Source organism: Ptychodera flava, chromosome 19 (genome assembly GCF_041260155.1).
Source record: "Ptychodera flava strain L36383 chromosome 19, AS_Pfla_20210202, whole genome shotgun sequence".
Classification (NCBI taxonomy): domain Eukaryota; kingdom Metazoa; phylum Hemichordata; class Enteropneusta; family Ptychoderidae; genus Ptychodera; species Ptychodera flava.
In genome coordinates this window covers 28,798,120-28,821,233 of record NC_091946.1, presented here as the reverse complement: position 1 = coordinate 28,821,233, position 23,114 = coordinate 28,798,120, and the positions used below count along the sequence as shown (strand labels likewise).

General features: G+C 38.0%; 1 protein-coding gene across 1 annotated transcript in view; it reads left to right on the top strand.

Moving 5' to 3' along the window:
• Positions 1-5,837: 5,837 nt before the first annotated feature.
• The window catches only part of LOC139118133 (uncharacterized), an 18,058-nt gene continuing 781 nt past the window's right edge, over positions 5,838-23,114 (top strand). Inside the window, exons 1-5 of the mRNA XM_070681428.1 lie at positions 5,838-5,969; positions 7,602-7,698; positions 8,358-8,565; positions 22,163-22,254; positions 22,871-23,110. Coding sequence (XP_070537529.1) covers positions 7,691-7,698; positions 8,358-8,565; positions 22,163-22,254; positions 22,871-23,110 — 548 coding nt within the window. The 5' untranslated portion in view covers positions 5,838-5,969; positions 7,602-7,690. The remainder of the gene's footprint in view (positions 5,970-7,601; positions 7,699-8,357; positions 8,566-22,162; positions 22,255-22,870; positions 23,111-23,114) is intronic.

The window sequence follows — 23,114 nt, the reverse complement described above, 5'->3', positions numbered from 1 at the left end:
AAAGAACTTCCGCATGAGCTTGATGTGTTCCTCCCAGGTGTCACTATACAGGACGACGTCGTCAACGTAGTAACGAAGCTGCACACCCGTCTAGCCCGGATATGACGTCGTTGATCATCCGTTGGAACGTTGCCGGAGAGTTCTTCATTCGAATGGCATCACCTTGTACTGGAACAATCCGTCTGGTGTAACAAAGGCGGATATTTCACGAGCACGATCCGTCAGAGGGACTTGCCAAAATCCCTTCAGTAGGTCAAATTTTGTCACATACTTGGCTTTTCCCACTCGGTCGATGCAGTCATCAATCCTCGGGATTGGGAAAGTGTCTGTCTTTGTTAAAGTGTTGACCTTCCTAAAGTCCGTGCACATACGATAACTGTGATCTGATTTGGGAACAAGTATGCACGGCGAACTCCAGTTACTTTTACTGGGTTCAATAAAGTCATTGTCCAGCAGGTATTTGACTTCTTCCTGGAGATATTTCGCTTTTGTTGGATTCAGTCTGTATGGATGTTGTTTTACAGGCTTACTGTCCCCAACATCAACGTCGTGATAGATGACGTTTGTCCTCGTTGGAACATCTTGAAACAGGTGTTTATATTCGTGGAGCAGTTCTTTCACCTGTTGTTGTTGTTCTGGCTGGAGGTGTGCCAACTTTGTAGACTCCAGCTTCTCCAGGATTTCTGAGTTCTGAAGCTTGACCGAGCCCAGCTTTGAGTTTAGAGTATTTTCACTCAAGTCAGTTTCAGTATCACTATCTTCATAATGGTTTGAAACTGACTGCACTGACAGGCTGAGTTATAGTAGGATTATCCCTATCCAAATATGGCTTAAGCATATTTATGTGACATAGTTGTTTTTGTTTTCGCCTGTCAGGTGTTATTATGATGTAATTTAAATCACTCAATTTCTTATCAATTAGATATGGCCCAAAGTAACGAGCATGGAGTGGTTTGCCAGGAACCGGAAGTAGAACAAGAACTTTTTGACCTGGTTCAAACTTCCGTTTGAGGTGTTTTTATCGTATTTGGTTTTCATTGACTGCTGAGATGACTCAAGATTTTCTCTGGCTATTCACATGCTTTAGAGAGTTTTGTACGAAAATCTGACACATATTGCAAAATATTCAGACAATCATCATCGTCTGATAGGAATTTCTCTTTAACGAGCTTAAGTGGGCCACGGACTGTATGTCCAATACAAGCTCAAATGGGCTAAAACAAGAGACTCCTGAATTGACTCTCTAACAGCAAAGAGCAAAAAATGAATTCCTTCATCCCACTGCTTCTCTGTGTCAAAACAGTAGGTCCTAATCATGTTTTTCAAAGTTTGATGAAATCGCTCAAGAGCACCCTGACTTTCTGGATGATAGGCGGATGACCTATACTGTTTAATGCCTAGCTGATCCATTACTTGTTGAAAAATACCAGACATAAAGTTGGAGCCTTGATCGGACTGGACACATTTAGGGAGGCCAAATAAAGTGAAAAATTTGACTAAAGCTCTCACTATAGTCTTTGTCTTTATGTTTCTCAGTGGTATGGCTTCTGGGAACCGAGTTGATGTACACATAATTGTCAACATGTACTCATTTCCTGATCTTGTTTTTGGTAGGGGCCCAACACAGTCTATTAGTATCCTACTAAATGGTTCTTGAAATGCAGGAATTGGTTGTAAAGGGGCCTTTGGAATGGTCTGATTTGGCTTTCCTACCATTTGACATGTGTGACAAGTTTTACAGAAATGTGCTACATCCTGCCTGAGATTAGGCCAATAAAAGTGACTGAGAATTTTATGATAAGTTTTCCTGACTCCTAAGTGACCAGCCCAGGGGGTTTCATGGGTCAGGCGCAATATTCAGCACGATAGGGCTTTGGAACCACAATTTGATGTTTTATAGCCCAATCGTCATCAACCAAAACGTCTGGAGGTCTCCATTTACGCATGAGAATACCAGATTTTGTATAATAGGAAACAGAGCTATCTGAAGTTTTACCTTCATCATCTACCCTGTCAAACAAAGACAAAATATCTGGGTCTTTGTGTTGTTCTGCAATGAGATTTGATCTAGAAAATGTCTGACTTTGGTCAGCAGAAGTTTTACTGGAAGTTTCAAATCCACGAGGGATAACGGAATGATCCGTGTCAAACACCTGACTGAGAAAGGTGTCATTTAAGTCAACATCTGTGACATTATTTTTGAGAGTATTTTGATTCTCGGAAGTTTTCTTTGACATGGCTCGAGTAATGGCACATGAAGGAAATAAATCGGGTATCTCTTGTTCAATTGGCTCTGGATCCTGATCTAAACTAGGATTATCAGTCACAAGTGGATTAGTAATGACCTTGTCCCCAGCAAGGTCGTTTCCAAGAAGAAGGTGAATCCCTTCAAAAGGCAAAAAAGGCCTAATACCTAAAGCCACAGGTCCAGAAACAAAGTCCGAAGACAAATAGACATTATGGAGAGGAACAGGAATGTAGTCATTACAATCTACCCCCTTAATAAGAACTTTAGAACCTGAAAATGACTTTTCAGAAAACGGCAGGGTATCTGCCAACAAAAGAGACTGGGAAGCCCCGGTATCTCTTAAAATTTTGACAGGGGTAGCGGAAGAGAAATCACTAGAAAGTGATATAAAACCATTATGAATAAATGGTTCGAAAATACCCATAATGCTATCTTGAGAAGAATTGACCTTGACCTCATTAATTGGGGATGAGAGGGGTTTAACCTCAGAAAATGTGTTGCACACATTATTAGACTCTAATTGAGTTGATGAAGAAATAAAGCCGGTGGGCTTAGATCCACTTTGACCACTTTGACCTTCACGTTTTCTTTTCAATTTGAAACACTCTGACATTAAATGGCCGTCTTTCTTACAATAATTACAAGAAAGTGTACCAAACTGTTTGTCAGAAGGAGATTGAGACTTGGGATCTGATGATGTGGGAGTGGTGGGGGGGGTGGGGGGGGGGGGGGGAGAGTTGGGTGTGTGTTAGAGTGTTACTTGAACTCTGTGAACTGTTGTCATTTGATTTCCTACTGTCCTTTGAAAAATTCTTGGATGAAAAGGAGGAGTTAAATTTACCTGCATTGTTTCTGTAGGAAAAGGACTGGGATGGTTTGCTGAGAAATGAAGATTTGTGGGTCAATGAATAATCATCGGCCAAACGTGCAGCAAACCTCCAATGTATCTGCCTTTTGTTCATTGATAAACGTCTTGATGTCACTCCGGATGCACCTTTTAAATTCCTCAATCAAAACAAGCTGTCGTAATTTGTCATAATTCTGACTGACCTTTTCAGAAGAGCACCAACGATCAAACAGTTGTTCTTTTGTTCGAGCAAATTCAACATAAGTTGATCCTTCACCTTCTCACAATCCCTAAATTTCTGACGGTAAGCTTCAGGCACCAACTCATAGCCCTTGAGAATTAATTCCTTCACAGAATCATAATTTGAAGCCTGCTCTACTGACAACTGAATGTAAATTTCTCTGGCTTTACCCACCAAAGCACTCTGCAAAAGCATAGACCAGGACTCCTTAGGCCAATCCAGACTCTGAGCAATTTTCTCAAAATGAAGGAAATATTTATCAACATCCTTTTCTTGGAAAGGGGGAACTAACCTGAATGCTTAGTGATGTCAAAACCATCTGAAGGGAAGAATATTCCTGACTTTCCAAGCTCTAAACGTCTCATTTCTAACTGCAGTCGCGGTGTTCTGCTAATTCTCTTTCCTTTTCTTTTTCCTCTCTTTCTTTCTCCCTTTGTCTTTCTTCCATTTGCAATTCTTTTTCTTTCATTTCCAATTCCCTCTCTTTCTGTCTTTCTTCCATTTCTAATCTTTCCTGCCTATCTTTCTCTCTCTGTCTTTCTTCCATTTGTAATTGCATTTGTATTTTTCTTTTTCTAATGCTGTCTCTCTTTTTCCATTTGCAATTCTAGTTTCTTGATCTCCAAATTTGTCTGCATTTCTAATTCTAATTTTCTTAGTTCAAAGGTAGACTCGGGCTCATAATCTTTCAAGGTGGATTCCTCAAATTGGCCTAAATTAACTAAATGTTTTGCAATGTGGTACTGTATTTCCCGCTTGCGCATAGATCTTTTGACATCTACTTTAAGGAAATTGGCCAGTGCAATGAGGTTGTCTTTTTTGAGGGAATCAAATGCGTCCTGATCAAGGTCATCCATAAATTCGTCTGGCTTGAATTCCGCCATGATTGAATTTTGCTGAGTTCACAGTATACAGTAGTTTTGAAAAGGCAGGCAAAATGTTGTCAAACGGCTCAAAATATTCGGATCCCGGACAAGCCCCCAATTTGTTACGTGCAGAGAAAACGAACAAAAGGGTGAACTCAGCAGTTAACGTTTAAACAAAATTTATTACGAAAAAAAAAAACTAATTGCTAAGTCAGGGATAGAGTACAAGCTTTAAAAGTGTACAGACTACTTATCTCAGCTGGGACGGCAAAGCTCCAGTCTCAGAGTTGTAACAGTCAGTTGGATGAATGAACAGTCCTTTGGCTTGCAGGCTTGAAGTTGCACAAAGTCCACAGTATAAATCCAGCGTTGGCAGAGAAGGCCTTGAAAAGTCTTGAGAATGACTACTGCTGGAGTTTAGTAACACACAAGAGACACGATCCCAAAAGTCGACTGGAAGCTGAGCACGTCCCTTTTATAAAGGCATATAAGAACAATCTAGAACTTTTATTGACATGCTAATTACTGTTCTAAAATTATCTCTCTTACACAACTAATCAACTTTCCAGAACATTCCAAACATGACTAATGAATTCAAGGTTGTGAGGTCATCAAGGGCAGTGACCTTGAGAATGTTCTAGACTAATTGAACTCAGGTCATGATGAGTGTGGGGGGAAATGACCTACATAACAATATATATATATATATATATATATATATATATATATATATATATATATTATATACATATAATATATATATGTGTGTGTACATATACCGGGTTATGAACACACATATCTCAAGCACACATATTGCTGTTCTTTACTATTATTGTTGTATTAATTCATAACTTCACTAAATGCTTCAGTACATATCAATAAAATTGAGTAGCCCCCCCCCCCCTTCTTGTTCTCCACTTTTGAGCATCCCCTCGTAGCTTTCGATTTTTTGAGTGACCCCCTCAGATTCCTCCGACCCCCAGGCCATAAATAATGACGGTTCCCTAAAATATGCACTGTGACTCCATTTTTTGAATGATTTTTAAAGAGGATAGTTTCAAGTTTTTCACTGAAAGTTTGAGCAAAAGTTGAAGTATTTCAGTTTCGTGGCGCGAACTACCAAGTCAAAATGAAAGACTTAAAATTTTGTTCAAATTTCCCTCAAGGAATCTTTCAATATCCTCTTTAAAAATCACGAATCGACAGCATCTGTAATTAACTTTTTTTCATCGCTATCTCAAAATTTCCGTGGACTTGCCCACACGAAAATTAATCAGTAGTCAAGCTGACATTGACCTAACACCTGTTAAGAGGATTCTGCCGCTGAATGTTTTAAAATATGAAATCGAGCTCAACGCTACTGTGGTGGCCTATGGGAAATGAATTAGTGGTCTGTGCCAACTATCGTTTTCCATGGGGGCAGCCATTTTGTACTGTCATGTGATTCCACGCATGCGTGTAGGTAGAAAGTCGTGAGTACTCAGTCGGGCGCACACGGTGAGTAATTTTCCTCGCGAGGAAAAAAATATCAAACATGTTGGATATGCCAGCTATTCCACGTAGAGGTGCAGTAGCTGAGTAAAGCTGTGATATCGCAGCGGTACTTGTGGCGTATATCGAACGCGCTCGGGTCATTGGGGTCATGGCCACACCTCAATGACCCGAGCGCGTTCGATACACGCCACAAGTACCGCTGCGATATTACAGCCAGAGGTGCAGCAGTTCGGAGTGGGCTGGGACTAGGAGTAAAACACCTCCATACTATAGGTAGAGTAACCGTATTCGGATAAATACCCCATGAAGTTGGAGTTGTTGGAGACCGTATACGCCACTGAATATTTCACAATGAAGTAAACTTCGGACGTAATGCATTTTGCAGGTTCTACCCATTGAAAGTTTGCTGCGGATCCGTAGCCCTACCACTCCCTTTGCACTCCCCCAACATAACCAGCAAAGGGAGTGGCACTGGTAGGCTACGGATCCGCAGCAAATTGAAAGTGTAACAATGCACAAATTTTCCATTGCCACAGATTTGTGGAAGCTTTCCGCTGCCATAAGGTGACCCACGTTCGACCGATCAATGAATGACATCAGTCGTGACTCAAGCCGTCATGTGTAATTCATCATTTAGGTCTGTGTTTTCTCGAAACCATTGATAGACCTGCAAAGACGTATGTCCAAAACCAACATTTTCCGCCTTTGTACCAAGTGATGGCAAGTTGAATATATTTTTTAATTAAAAAAATTAGTCTTTGTGATATTCATTTTATATCATACAATTCTTGGACGTATTTTTTTGGTGACAGTTTGGTACTGGTAGCATCTTTTAGGGGTAACCTGTTTTCGTAATTTTAAGATGCCAAGTAAAGTGCAGAGCAGTAACTGAGAGGTCGCGCCACAAGTTTCATGCACCTCTGCAACCATAGCTGTGTGATGGGTGAAACTTGAGGTTTATGAGATCAGATACATGAAACTTGATTTACTTCAGTCAGGCACTTTAAACAAAATTGTTTGTTTGCCGTCCATGTGCTGATAAGTTTCCAGAGAAAATTAAGAAAACAAACACAATGTTAACACTATTACAAATAAAAATATTATTTTTCTAAAAGAAACCAAATTAAAATTAAGCTTGTATTAATACACTTGCGTTTTTTGCCTGTGTTTGTTTTATTCCCCTGGCTGGCTGGTAGGTTTTCAAAAATCAAAGGACAGCAAACAAAGAATTTTCTTTAAGTGGCTTCATGAAACTTTTTTATGGAGCTTCAATTACTCATTGACTGAACAGAAACCAGCACCATTTGGCACATTGTTCCGATCAGTGTCTGTGAAATTCATCGTTACTCAGGGTTTTCGCTGATAAAGTTGGAAAGTATTATGTGGTTATAATGTTGAAGTGATGGTTTTCAAATTGTATGGTGAAATTTTGACTGTATGGAGGTTAATAGTGATGGCTTTTATAGTGACACAACATTGTCAATACCTTGCCTTGCATGTGTAAAACATGAACAAATATCGCCCATATTCTTCTGTGACAATCAAGACCACAGAACTACAGACACAGAGCGAGTACAAAGGTAAAAAAAGATTACATAGCTATGTTGAATCCCTGGAACACCACTGATCGTGATTGCATATTTATTCGTTTCAAATTTCAGCAAAGCGCACCAAGCATTAATTTTGTATTTGTCCATCTGTCTTCAGTGTACGTGTGCTCAGATTTTTTGACAAATGATTTTTAACGGGCCGTGTTAATTGAAACATTGATGGTAACAATTAAACTATCAGTTTCACCATTCCCATTGGAGTATTTTCAGAAAATCTGGTTAAAATTTTCTGAAAAGTAGGTTTTTTCATTTAGATCTGATTGTGCACTATCTAAATTGCAAGTCTTTGTCACAGAAAGCATCATATCTAGAACAGACAGAGACAGAAAAAACATTGACGTTATTTTGGGATGCGTGAAGTGATGAGGGCCATGACTACAAGGAATGTACCGGTACGTCTTTCCCAGTAGGAAACACAATATGTCTAAATACTAATATATTTTATCTAGTCACAGGACGCAGATCTCATTGGAGCTTATGTTTACCAGACCTACATTGTACAACCACCTGTGCCAATGCTGGAGGTCATTGGTTGAATTTTTAGCATGCACGGACACATTCATACAAGTAGAATTGCGCATATCTGTATTTTCAGCTTGTGTAGACAGTCATGTTCATGTTTTTCTGGTAGTATGCACCTTAAAAGTGAAAGACTTAAACTTTTGCTCAAACCTTCCTCAGAAAAACCTTCATCAAAAAATTATAATGAAATTCTTGAAATTCAATATAATTCTTGAAAGATTTTTGTCATTTGATTTTGTCAAAGTTAGTGAAACTTAAAAAAGTAACGTTTTGCAATTGACATACCACATTTTCTTTTTCAAAGGATTGGTAAGAAACCCACAAAATGTCGTAGGTTTATGTCAGGGTGCACCTTCTGGCCCAGGGATTATAATGAGGCCCACACTGTATGGAATTTTCATTCAAGGTGCACATGCCCCGTATTCTGTAAAATGACAAGTGTTTTACTTCCTGACAGTCACATATACATGCAGCATTTTCAATAAATTTTTTGTAACTTCTCAGAAATGTTGTTTTTCCCTTCTCCAAGCTGTCCTGTCATGGCTGTCAGAAATCTCACAAGATGGTGCCCTCGAATTTCAATGCTGACTCAGACATCGTCAAGAAGCCTGGGAGCTGTTAGCATCGGTCAGTGTGGTGTCCAGAAACTGTTAAGAAATGTGGTATATGGGCAGTTTATTGGCATCCAGCAGTTTGGGAAGCGCATGTCCACAGGTGTGCGGACATTTCAAAAATTGGTGAGTCCACTGGTAAACTGTTTGAACCATTTCAGGGGTAAATCCCAGTAGATTATAAACTCAAAAATGTTGTATCAGCAAAGCAGATTTTGGTAGGATATCCCTCTTCACCAGAATCTGCAAATTTTTTACATATTTTATAGGTAGGTGTGAAAATAAATTCTCAACTTTACTTATTTTGAAGTTTTATTTGGCCAGTAGAGAAAGTAGGACATTTTATGGCCTCCGTAAAAAACAAAACTTGGTAATCATTCAAAGAAATGGGAAGATTTTTTTCACAAATGCTTACAGAAGAAATTAAAATTTTGATGCATCACATTAATTTCAAGCACATTGTTGAAGCTTTTCTCAAGTTTGTAAACTTTGTTTCAACCGCAGTGAAATATTTGTCAAAAAAATCCCGATAGTGTAGCCAAGGCCATCAAAGATCAGGGTAACAGCTTAAAAAAGTATTTTCACTCAGTCATTGTGAGATCATTAGTTCAAAAATGGAAAACTATGGAGCAAATAAACTGCAAAGATAATAGTTTTAGCTATGCTGATTTTTGGAAATAAATTGCCACATGATTATGAAGGTCGGCCAATAAAAAGTATGCAAAGTTGGGATAAAGTAGCATTCGTGCGTCACAGACTTCCTCCGCATTACACTGAGCATGCGATTCTGCAAATAATCAATCAAAATTAATATAAAAATTGTGGAATACAGAAATAAAATTGCATGTCAGGTTCAAAGCACCACTGTATCCAAGATCTAACAGTCTGTTGCTGAACTTCCATTTTTCATACAATGTCTCTGAGTCTGACTGTAGGGTAACAGAAACACTGGGGCATGCCTAATTTCTCACTGATGATTCGTGCCTTTTAACCAAAGTTCATGATTATTGTGCAGTCCTCAAAACTAATTTTGCCTGATGTATGTTCCGTGCCATCCTCACTTTGAATATCAGGCCATGGTAATTCAATTCTTCGTTTAGAGTCAAGTCAAAATTTTGTAAGGTAGGTGGGGTTAAGTGGTTTAAAAACACAGAAAATTTACATACTCAAGTTATATATTTACTAGAATTGTTGCCATTTAATATGAGTTCCCTTTCAAGAATCGAAGCAAAAAACTTTTTTCCACTTTGAGAATTCATACTGCAATGTGACATTCTGCTGTCATGCAGGCACTTTAAGTACGTTAAAAAAAATTGTGTAAATGAAGATTTACAGGCAGAAAACAATAAAGTCAAATTTAAATACCCAATTTTTTTTCATGAAAATCTCCAAAAACGTAGACATGTGGGGCAAAAAAATCAAAGAAATTGATCACTTTGGCCTTGGGGTTATTTATTAAGATCATTGAAGTCTAATATGCATATTGAAATCAGCAGTACGGTAAACATGAACTCCTATTACTAGTTGTTCACGTATTGAATGGAAAACTTCTCTCGCGAATTTCTTTTCACATTTTGTGAAATATCGGATATCACTTGTGTGAATAAAACCCACTTAACGCTTACTCCCCATTTCTGTTGATGTTGTTATCAACAGCCATATCCAAACTCTGCCATATTGTAGTCTCTAATGGTTATTTAACACTTTATTCATGCGTAAATTGAGGGGGCTTTGATTTGGGAGAGAACATTTGGATTTCTTGCAGGGCGGTGGAGACTTTTTTTGAAAAAAAAAAATTGCTGGCAGGTGAAGGAGAAAAAGTAATGTGATCTTATGATGGCTTGAGATGAAAAAAAGGCTGACAATAGAAAAACATTTCTGTTACAGTGTCAAAAAATTCTGCCACTATATACCATTTCCTCCCCATAATCTCTGAGAAAGCAAATGGTTGTCCCCATATCTGTCTGTTTACTGTCAGAGACATTCCCAAGGATAGATTTTATATGAATAGAAATTACATACTGGTAGAATAGAGCTTTGTAACCACATGCCACAAAAATTTTGAGCTAATTTGCACTAAAACTGGCTTAACCCTTCCACCCCCAGTTCCCTGTATACAGGTCCAACTTTTCCATAGAAAACAATGGATTTGGGACAAACCATGGGTGGAAAGGGTTAAATGCAAATTTCCAGAATTCTCCTGCACAAAACAAAGTTAATAAATAGGCAGAAATTGAAAGAATGCAAAATATTCTACCAATTTTAAATCAATTCATAGTAGATATGAAAACCATGTTGTGATGCAACTGCTGGCAGTGCAGTTTGTGGTCCCACAGGGTCTCCTGGAATATTTAGTTGCTGTATATTTCTCAGTCTCAGTGCCCAAATATAATGTTGACGCTGATGGTTTCAATGGAATGGTAAAACAAGGGAGACTATATAAAACCACTGGATCCCCCTTACCTATAGGAATCTGCAACCATAATACCCATTGCATACAAATCCTAGACTAGAAGATCTGTAACTTAAGAAGGCTATGTCCAGCGTCTTATGCAAGAGAAAGGATAATATATGCCACAAACGATCTTCCCCTTTATACTGATCCAAGCATCTACAAGCCACAAAGTTCAGGACCTGCATGTTGTTGTTGTTGTTGTTGTTGTTGTTGTTGGTTTTTTTTTTTGGGGGGGGGAGGGCTTTCCGTTTCCCTTGTGCTACATATGATAGATACTGTAGTCACCTGCAGACATGGACAGACACTGTTTAAGAGATACTAGGAGAATTAAGTACACCAGTTGTGACAATACCTGTCAAGCAATAAACACACCGGTATAGATATCAATCACTGTACCACTAGGAACTTTGTATAGGACAGATACCGGTATAAGTAGAAATGTATTGGATTGATATTAATAGAAATACATCACTTGTGGCGGACTGAGTGTCATGTTTTGCCATTTGGACTTTGTCTCTTCCGCCTGAATCTAAGCTGTTTAATTGGTGTACCATAAAAGGTGGCATACCAGAGCCATTTAACCAAGTCAAAGGTCAACCTATTTAGGGGCCCAAGCCGACCGGCTGGACCCTATTGTTATTGCTCAAGTTCTACTGACTTCCTCTTCTTCTTCTTCTGCCGTTTCTTTGCTCACCTAGATCTCTCGAACGGCTGAACGAAAACTTCTCAAACTTGCAGGGCTAATAGGAGCCAATTAGTACTCGTGCACCTGACCCTTGAAATTTTGATTGGTCACGTGACCTGGCGGCCATATTGGATTTTCCAAAAACCTAAAGATGGCTTCTCCAGAAGACGTAGGGGTCTAGTCGATTTGAAATTTTTGTATTGCAAGCATGACCTAAGGTCTTAGAATTGCAAATAAAATCGCATGCGGTCACGTGACCTTGGCCGCCATATTGGATATTCTAAAATACTCATTTAATTTTTAAAAATCTTCTTCTCCAGAACCAAAACACCGATTGAGCTCAAATTTTACTCATGTCATCATTACAGTGATCTCTTTCAAGTTTGCAAAAATCATTTTGATCGGTCACGTGGTTTGGCCGCCATATTGGATTTTGTGAAATCACAATTTAATCTTTAAAAATCTTCTTCTCAAGAACCGATTCACCGATTGAACTAAAATTTTACATATATCATCTGAAGTGTGATCTCTTTCAAGTTTGCGAAAGGCGTTTGGATCGGTTGCGTGGTTTGGCCGCCATATTGGATTTTGCAAAAAATCGTAATTTAATCCTTAAAAATCTTCTCCTCCAGAACAAAAACACCGATTAAGCTGAAATTTTACTCATGTCATCCTAACAGTGATCTCTTTCAAGTTTGCAAAAAACATTTTGATCGGTCACGTGGTTTGGCCGCCATATTGGTTTTTGTAGAATCACAATTTAATCTTTAAAAATCTTCTTCTCCAGAACCGATTCACCGATTGAACTAAATTTTTACGTCTATCATCTAAAGTGTGATCTCTTTCAAGTTTGCAAAAGGCGTTTTGATCGGTCACGTGGTTAGGCCGCCATATTGAATTTTGTGAAATCGCAATTTAATCTTTCAAAATCTTCTCCTCCAGAACAAATACACCGATTGAACTAAAATTTTACACTTATTTTCCTTAGTGGTAGTCCTTTTAAGTTTGCGAAAGGCATTTTAATCAGTCGGGTAATTTAGCCGCCATATTGGATTTTGTGTAAATCTCAATTTAATCTTTAAAAATCTTCTTCTCAAAAACCAATACACAGATTCAACTGAAATTTTACTCATATCTTTCTTAGTGCGAGCTCTTTCAAGTTTGCGAAAGGCATTTGGATCGGTTAAGTCGCCCCAATGTTCATAAGGCTGTAGTTTAAAACCTCGTCAGTCAGAAGATCGATCAGTGATGTATGTTATATTGTACACTTGAAAGTCAAAGACGACATGACAGACTGCAATGCCCGCTGTCTAATTCAGCTAGCAGTCCCACGAACCCTAATCTCGGCCCTTGTGTAAGGCTACATTGATGCCAGGTTTTGTACGCCAGGTGACGTTGTCAAGTATACTGCCACAGAAGTACTTAGAGGAGTGTGCTCCTAGCTTTAAGGGGTGGCCGACTGCTGTGATTGACTGAATAAGAGCGGGACAAGGTCCCGCCAGGGCACAATTACTGGGGTCTACGCACAGCTAATATGTGAGTGTCAAGGATCATAAATGAAGCTGTTCGGGTAATTTTATATGTAGGTGTCTGAATGCATGCTCACTTGTTCGTCACGAGTAAAAAAAGAAAGATACATGACATTGCAAGGTGTGGTGATTTGTTTTTGTTTCTCTATCTGACATGCATGGAGTGGCCCTGGTGTCTTATGTAACTGAGAGCATGTAGCTGATAAAAAATGTAAACAAGAACACATCAAACCAAGCTCTTAATGTCGTAAAAATCGCTGATACATATCCATTAAAACAACACCTTGTTCTGCAGCTTGATCGAATGTCACTGTAATTGCTTTGTGCCATTGCACGCCCGGTCTGTGAAATCGCCGAAATTTGCCCGATATTTATCAGCGATTTTGGGACTCTAATATCGATACCAGACGATACTAGAATGACTTGCCCTGTGCCTCCTTACGCCGGATCTGTGAAATCTCCGATATTTACCCGATATTTATCGGCGATTTTGGGACTCTAATATCAATACTAGACGATAGTAGAATGACTTGCCCTGTGCTTCGGTACGCCAGATCTGTGTAAAATCGCCGATATTTACTCGATGTTTATCGGCAATTTTGGGACTCTAATATCGATAGTAGACAATACTAGAATGACTTGCCCTGTTCCTCGGCACGCAAGGTCAGTGAAATCACTGATATTTACCAGATACTGTATATAGTTATCGGCGATTTGGGGAGTCTAATATCCAAATCAGACAATACAGGTTCTGTCAAATCGCGGTAAATATCCGATATATATCGGAAATTACACCACCTTACAGATCTGGTCAAGCCCGACTTCCAAGGACTGACTCTTACTTTAATACTGAACGATATAGATTCTGTCAAATTGGGGGGAAATATCCGATATTGGAGATTTCACCACCTTCTGACCTTGCAAGTTTTGGTCAAACCTGACTTCCAAGGACTGACTTTAGCTTCGATACTAGACGATATAAATTCTGTCAAATCGCGGGTATATGTCTGGTATATATCGAAGATTTCACCACATTACAGGTTTTGCCAAACCCGACTTCAAAGTACTGACTCTAGCTTCGATACTAGACGATACTAGCTAGATTTTGTCAAATCGCGGGTTAATGTCCGATATATATCGGAGATTTCACCACCTCACAGTTCTGGTCAAACCCGACTTCCAAGGACTGACTCCAGCTTCGATATAAGACGATATAAATTCTGTCAAATCGCGGGTAAATACAAGGATCATGAATGAAGCTATTTGGGCAATTTTATGTGAACGTGTCTGAGTGCAGCCGTATTTTTTTAACAGAGATAAGGCGCGCAGGTTAGACTGCACTGTATTGGCTTCTGTCAACTTGATCTGGCATTTCTATGCAACCCACAATCCAAGCCCCTACGCAGTGTGAAAAGGCGCTGGTCAGAAGCATTGATAATAACTTATAACAAGCTATATGCATCGATTATGTGTTTTACGTTCATATCAGAGAGTAAGTCTGTCATCGCGCTGTAAAATCTGGTCCATACTACAGCAAAAAATAATTGTCGCGAGCTCATTTTTCAGTTATTGATGTTTGTCATGTGTATGATTAATATATCATTACAATACCCATGACAACAACTCGCTGGAGCACAGTCGTGGTGACGATGAGATAGACGTTAAGTCCCTAATTGAAACTAAAATGTCAATATTATGAAGTAAGGGTGTTTTATTGGATAAACATTATAGGCTGTTTGTCATAAACATTTTGAAACCGGAAAGTGAGAGGTAAAATAATTGTAGAAAACTGTATTGCGTCATTGTTGCTGAAATCACAGGCTATCGACTCAATGCCGGCGATTTGAAAAATCGTCACTCACAGCCTGCAGGTAAAGATGGTCTAATCAGACGCTGGACGCTCTTGCCATTGTTCTAGGTCTAAATAGGTGCGACCATATCAGTTGTTAGTGTAGCTGTTCAGAATGTTTGATTTCGCAGCTTATTACAATGGGAACACTCAGTAAACATGCACTTCCTCAATTCCAAGGTTTTGAATATTTACGAATTGGTGTGTGGACTTGAGTGAGACCAAGTTCAGAAACAAAAATGCTAGAAACGTTTGCTCCAAGTACTATTACTGTCACTATTTAGTCTCAACGATCAACTCCATGACTAATTTAGCACTTTCCTTATGTGTTTTATCCAAACACTCTACATTAGGTGCCACACAATTAATTCTTTGTTTGCCGTTCGCGTGCGGGTAGGATTTTCAATGGACGAAATCTGAAAAACAAACATAAATCGCCTGCTTGAAAATAAGGCGCGTTGCCCTTCCTGTGTTCGCAATGACGCAGGCAGTGTTTCCGCTGCCTGCTCGCAAAATCGCAAATGCGAGAAAAAAGTAGTGTTTGCCGAGAAAATTTAGGCAAAAATTAGCCAAATTTGCGAATCGAAAATTGCAGTATGACGTCATCACTTTGTCTGTCCACGCGCTGTCCTGCATTCAACTTGAGACGTAATCATGCTTTATCTCTGTGCATCCCTGACCTTATGCGTCAGAAGATAGAATTTGTAACACATACAGTAATGAATAAAATTGTGACGAAATAGCTCACAATCCAAAAGTACCCATATGTTTACCATGACTATTTGACTACAATGTTACTAAGTTTTGGGTTGGACAACTTCGCACAATGTGCCTACAGATTACTGCGTGCACTGTGCAGTACAGTGTCGTCGTCAACACTGAAGGATCGAAGTGACGGTGAAACTAAGCAAAAACGGCAAACTTTCGATTTTGACTTAAGCAGCTCCACCAATATTGGAGAGAAACCACCCCTAACGCAGGTTCTAAGCGCAAGTAAAGATATGACATGGAAAGAAAGATTATGATGAGAGTAGGAAAGTCGACTGGAATTTGTAAAGTTAGGAACGGCATGGTCAAAAGCATACGGCTTTTTTTCAACGTAGAGCGAGTAAGGCACTCCTGACGGTGAAAATGTTGGTGGTGTATTGCTGCAAACAAGAAAATATCTTTACTGACATTAGGAACTTGTGTGAATTGGCTTCCTTAAAAATTTCGCAAAAATTTTCAGTGTATTCTGACGTGATATTGTAAACAGATTTTCAGAGAAGGCGCTCGCTCGTCCGCCGAGTACAGTCGACGTACTTCCGCATTAAATATTGTGCAAATGCGCAAGTCTTGTCGCGATATTTGAGCATTTAACCCTTTCACCACCATGGTTTGTCCCAAATCCATTGTTTTCTATGGTAAAGTTGGACCTGTATACAGGGAACTGGGGGTGTGAAAGGGTTAACTTGACCGTCAGTGAAACAAAAGATGTTTCTCCATATCAAATCATTATGTGCTTTATATTTTAGGGTTCTCTTTACATAATAGACATGAACATTTGGATTTATGATCCGTGATTTCCGCGATCCCTGGCATGATTCAAGCTGGCCGTGAACTTACGCACTGACGTTTTAGGTGATGATCCCTGTCCCTGTGCGCTGTCCGAGCATCGCTTGCTAAATTCATGGAGCTACCAAAGCTCCATGCTAAATTCAAGCGTAAAGCAAATGTATTGAAAGTCTAAAATGCACACATTTCTCAATTCGTTTGAAAAACTGGCATGCTGAAGCAGGTTTCGTGCCGTTGTCTATAGCGCGATATGAACAGTACTGCATTGAAAGCGATTACTGCATCGCATACGCCTAACTTTTGACAAGTATAACTGGCCTTTAAAGTTACAGCTAAGGGAGCATTTCACTCAACGTAAACAGTGCTCAGGACAAGTATTATTTGACACTTAAAAGAAGGAATCGTACTCAAGGCTGTTATGATTTGTTCAGCGACCCACTCTTCTTACCGTAAAAAATTGTAATCTTATTAAACAGACAGTAGTTTTAACTTTTACCACGATGTTTAGCATTTGTTTCCTGAGTGACAACTCCATACTTTGTTATTGCCAGTAACTTTTGCAGTTTAATATTTGGACTTTTCAGGTTTTGAAGAACACCTTTTTGTTCTACCCAACAGTTTGAAATTCATAGTGAACAGGTCATCAAAATAACTAGTACGCCAAGAAAAATAAATGGTTCTTTCTTATCCTAGACATATTTCAAAAATTATGTGGTGACGCAGGTTTCATTTTTCATTCTTCAATCAACAACGCGGGGGAAAAAAATGACAACAACATACGAATGCACGCAGAGATAAATGTACAGCAGTGTTGCTTTATTATTTTTGTACAGCAACAGTTCAGCGGTTTGACTTTAAGTGCAGCATTTGCAAAATTTTCACAGAGTAATATTACAGTGAAATACGTGTACAGTTCTGAATGGAATGTTAGTGTCAATTATTTAGTTTACGGTTCTGTTTTATACATGCACTATCGTGATGTATTTTTTGCAGTTTTTTTCATTTATTTCCTCATGAGCAGAAAATAGGTGGACGCAGCAGATCTGAATTGACACGCGCAAGGATAAGAAAAAAACTTTATTTTTCTTGTCATCACATCAGTCTGTATGGCTTACAATCAGTGGAAACTTATTGTAATGCTATGTCCCCTTTGTCTATGACACACAGTTTTCAAAGTCATGTAAATGGGAAATGGGGAAAACGATCTTTGACACAAAGTTTTCATGTATAACAACTAGTTTAAGGATTTATCAAACACATAGGACACATGGTAAATTTCCAGAATGAGCTATGATGGTATACATCAATTGTACTTAAAATTCTTGTTCGCCTCTCTCTGTCAAGCATACTTTTCAAAATCATTTTAAATGAGAATTGAGATGCGTGAGCTTTTAAATGTATTTCCACATGTGTTAACAACTAGTCTAAAGATTTCTCTACACTAGAGACACATGGAAGCTCGAAATTTGCACACTGTATCATCAGTGCAAGTACTTTCAACCATGGCAACCGCTTGGGCCCCGCCAACGCTGCTTGCAGCTTTAATTCTATATGTGATATATGTTATTATGTAGGTAGCTGTGTTGACAATGGCTACACTCTGTCACTGTACTTTGGTTATGAAATGCTTATTGTCAGAAATCTTGCACAAAAACAAAACGACCATCATCAAGAATGGACATGTCATAGATCAAACATTTCTGTGCATTCAAATGCATGCCTCATTAAAGTTTTATGTATGTCACCGTATAAATGAGATACAGACCAGTCAAGTTGTGTGCTGTCTACCGGTATGTAGAGTCTTGAACACTTTGAAAATTATCATTTATTATGTAACAACAAGATATTACTTCAATCTATCAATAGTTGTGCACACTGTACATGAATAATTGCTTTGTAGAAGAAGAATTGTGCATATACATGGATACCTTAACCTGTCACCTCCTATTCCTTGTAGACAGGTCCAAGATCACCATTGATAACAATGGGTTTGGGTAAAACCATGGTGATGAAAGGGAACGCGTCTTGGGGGGCAGATATTTGGACTCTCAAATTTCTTAATTCTTTTCTGATCTACCACTTCTGGGGACTCATTTAAAGCTCTCGGAGAAAGAAAAATGTTCACTGCCTTAGTTTTTCGAAAATCCAAACTTTAATTCTTTACTACATAGAATTAATACAGGGATGGCAGCCATTTGAATTTCAAATATCGCAAAATGTTTGGTAATTTGTTTCACGAGTGAAATGGTTGCATTGTGACCCTTGATTTTTATGGTTGATTTCGTAAGAGAATGGTTGAAAGTTTTATTTAAGAAAGTTTGAGCAAAAGTTTGAGCCTTTCACTTTCAGGTGCATTCTAGCTTTACTCAGAGTTAATTGTAGTAGTCAACTTTTTTCTGCAAATATGAAATATTCAGCACATGTTGCTCTAATAACTCACTCACCCATACCCATACTGTCGATGTCTATTAACAAGGACATTGAAAGATAACAGACATGATTGTAATTTGTGAGGGTTTATCATTTCTGTGAGATTTATCAGTTTTGAAAAATTTTGCTGGAGAAAATGCATTTCCAGTCATTCGCAGTCAAATGTGTTTAAGAAACAGAAAGTTTTAATATTTTACTCTCTGTAGAGAAACTTTAAACCATTCATAATCATTTGAATAAAACATCAGGGGTCACTATATAAACAGTTTAATTGTATTTGAGACTGAAACAAGCTGCTTGACCCTTTGTTAATTCTGTGGGGTGAAAATATTTTATTTCCGCAAAAAAAAAAACAAGACGGTGAAAAGTAACACCTTACTCCACAAGCTTCAAAATGAGTATACTCAAGCAGACACGAAAAGTGATTGTGAAAATTTGAGTGTTAGTCAGAAAAACTGTCCCGTGGTTCATTCTACCTTTGATATGCCAACAACAACTGCAATTTTGTTTATGGATTGTACTTGAACAACGTATTTCGTAGTCTCTGCACCTACAATACATACACAATATACCTCTACTGACAGTATCTGTAGTCTATCACACACAAGACAAAGAGCTCCTTTCTGCCCAGTTGCTCCAATGTCGTTCAGTGGATAGATAATAAATATACATGTAGGTCCTAAACTTAGATAGGTCTTGTTTGCTCTTCCATAAAAATTTTATCATTTTTAATATCTCAGTCTAAGGTACGGGTTATGATCATAGAACCAAAGGAATCTGTTCATATGGATCAGTTAAGGTGGTTGGAAAGGCTATTTTGCACCAATTCTTTTCTCAGAGTTAATGTCAAGTTTCAAGTGTTAGAATCAAGATATTTAGTTCAAATTTTCAGGATAACTCCCTTAGTTAATACTTTCTCCAAAGAATATGAAAATTGTATATTTGCAGCCATGATTTGAAATATGACACCAGTAAATATTAAAATTTAATTTTTCATATTTTTTTTACATATTTGAATTTAATAATAATTGGATAGTATTAATATTACCAAATTAGTTATAAATATGTTGACACTATTTATTGTAAGATTTGTACGGCAGGATTTGTAAATAAAATTTGTTTTTATGATTTTACATGGGTTTACATATCAAAAAATTATTAAAAATTCTTTCAAATTTCAAAATGTGATTTTTCAAAAAGTACTTCAAATACAGGAAAATTGTGCGCCTACAAATCTTATCTGTAACCTTGTTAATAGGCTGTAAAAATTCCATGTCCATATCTCATTTCAAAGTTGGATTAAATTGGTATACAATTATGTAGGGTAAAACTGTTATTCTGTCAAAAATGTTGAAAACAAGCCATATTTGCACCCTCTTTTGAAGTCATAGAGCAGTTTTTTTGGTTAATCTCACTTTTGACACCTCTTTGACACTCAAAGAATCTAAAAATGCATTTACAATAGCAGTCACTCACTCTGAATGCCAGCACCGCCTTGTCAAACTTTCCTGAAAAACAGCAAATAATGACTTCCCTTTTCAAACATTTTATTAAAAGCTAGGGGACCTCTACCATAGTTAATACACTAAGGACTCCCCAACTTCTTCTTATTTGGTCAGTTTTCAGAAGTTTAACAGGCTATAACTCTGCAATGCCTTTGTGCCAAATGTCTAGTTTTTTTTATTCCACAGAGAATGTTGACTACTTTTATATTTTAATAGTTTTGTTGAAGTTTATAACTGATGCTCTAGCCTTTCCAACCACCTTAATCTTGGTTATGTGATAATACCGTTATTAAAGTTGATACCTACATGTACTGCTTAATAGATGTCAAAATATTGGTACTGTACCTTTTATATCTACCATTTAATGTAATATGAAATTTACATGTAAACAATTGCTGTTTTTAACCTTTAATAGTGAAGTGTAAAAATTATCAGGTAATTTTTATGACATATGAACTGTAGTATTCTTCTGTTTTAAGAGGAACATAGGCAGCTTAATTGTCAACAGAATGTAAAATATATATCGGGTAAAGGTGAAGCACATTCACATCTCTAACCACAGTTAGTTTGCAGGCCAAGATTTTACAGACGCACTATCTCGTGGCAGTTCAGTGTGTGGAAGGTGTTTGGCTTCTGTGACAACAATTGCATGCAGTCGACCTCTCCATAAAAATTGTCAAGAATAGCAAAATTGAAATAACAAACATATCAATTTATGTACTCCGCATTATTAAAGTGTTTGAAACTCTGAAGAGAATATCATGAATTTGTAAAGAAAGGAGATTTTGATTGAGAAATGACCTTAAGGTAGTATACGCCTTGAAAGTGAAAGACTTAATTTTTTGCTCAAACTTTCTTTAAGGAATGTTTCAACCATTCTCTTTCAAAATCAAGAATGAAAATTGGGGGTCACTGTGCAAATTTTGGTAATAGAGAAACAAATAACCCAAGATTTACCAATATTTAAAATTCAAAATGGCCGCCATCCTTGTGTTAACTCGATTGAGAAAAATAAAATTTTCGATTTTGAAAAAGTAAGCTTGTGAAAATTTTTCTTTCACCAAAATGAACCACAAGTGGTATATCAAAAAAGAATTGTAAAGTTTGACAGTCCGAATATCTGTCCCCGAGGCGCATTCTACCTTAAAGAGTTGTGTCTGGTGACTGTTTGAAGCGTTTTACAATACAACTAGGGAAGCCATGCTGTCACTCAGAAAATTACACCAATGATGTGTGTAACAGTTGATTGGTAAAATTTTTTGCATTGTCATGTCGGTAGGTACGGTTCAAACATACTATAGAAGAACCACACCTGTTGACCACAGCAAAATGTCACCACAGTCATGATGAGGCATGTACATTATGTGAATGCAAACAAGTCTGTCAGGTAACTCAGGGCAGCTACAGCCAGCTAGTTTTCAGAAAAATGTAATCAGAGTATTTTAACATGAAGATCCTATTCTGATGCAGTTTGAAGCAAACTGAATTTTGGTAGGCATTTCTAAGCTTTTAATTGCCTCACCCTAAACTTCGAATACAATCTACTTTTCCGCTCGCCATCCCTCCCAGAAATCCTCACTGCTTCTCCTCTCCCCAATAAAAACCTCCCAGCACATCATTCGTTAACTCCTATTCTCTGCCCCCTGTTGTAACAAAGATATAGCTGGAGTCAAGTGATTTGTATTGAATATTTTTTTTATTGTCATTTATTCACAGACTGAAGCAAAAGCCAACGCTGACATTGAGCTGAATGTTACCAGTGAGGGTGATGTTTTACAGGTGTTGTGGCCTGATGGCCAATTGAGCAGGTAAAGATAGAGGAGCTGTCGTTAAATTGCAAGTTCTCAGACTCTCTTAGCCCTTAGTTGGCTGCACGCACTTTGTGGCCTTCAGCTGCGTTCATTTTGAGCTGATTGCCAGACTGTTCGGGACACGCAAACAAACAAGAGCTTGTGAGAGAGTGTAACTTAAATACAGTGATGCATTTTAGTCTATGGGATGGTGGCCATATTGGTAAATGTTAAGTAATTTGTTTCTCTTGTACCAAACTTTGCATGGTCACCCACGTTTTTGTTCTAGATTTGGTAAGAAAATAGTTGAAAGTTTCATTTTAGAAGGTTTGAGCAAAAGTTTAAGACTTTAACTTTAAAGGCACATACTACCTTAACTTGTTTTGTTGAACACTGTTTCAGTGTGTTTCAAGGACCTAATCTGTAAAATTATAAACTTCTCATAGACAAATTGACAAAAATTGTAGGCCTAAAGGCAGTGTACATTAGTGTGGCATAAAGTAATTCATACTTTATACGTACTGTATGATACTCAACAATACATGTACATATAAGTGCTAAATGTTCCAACTCTCAGTAAGGGCATGTATAGCACCCCAGCAACAATTTTTCTTCTCTTTTCTGTTTCTTTCAGGTTCAACAGTATTTGGTTGAGGCACAATTGCCACTGTTCGATCTGCAAGCAGGAGCACAGTGGACAGAAGTTGTTTGAAAACACACAGATAGATCAGAATCCAACTCTGTCTGAAGTGAAAATAGCAGGTGAGCATAGTGACAGCAACAAAACTGGATTCAAAGGGGAACGAAGCTTGTCAGTTGTTGAGTCATCAAAATATTTTTTTCACTTCAATGTTCGTTCCAATTTCACTCTTCAGTCT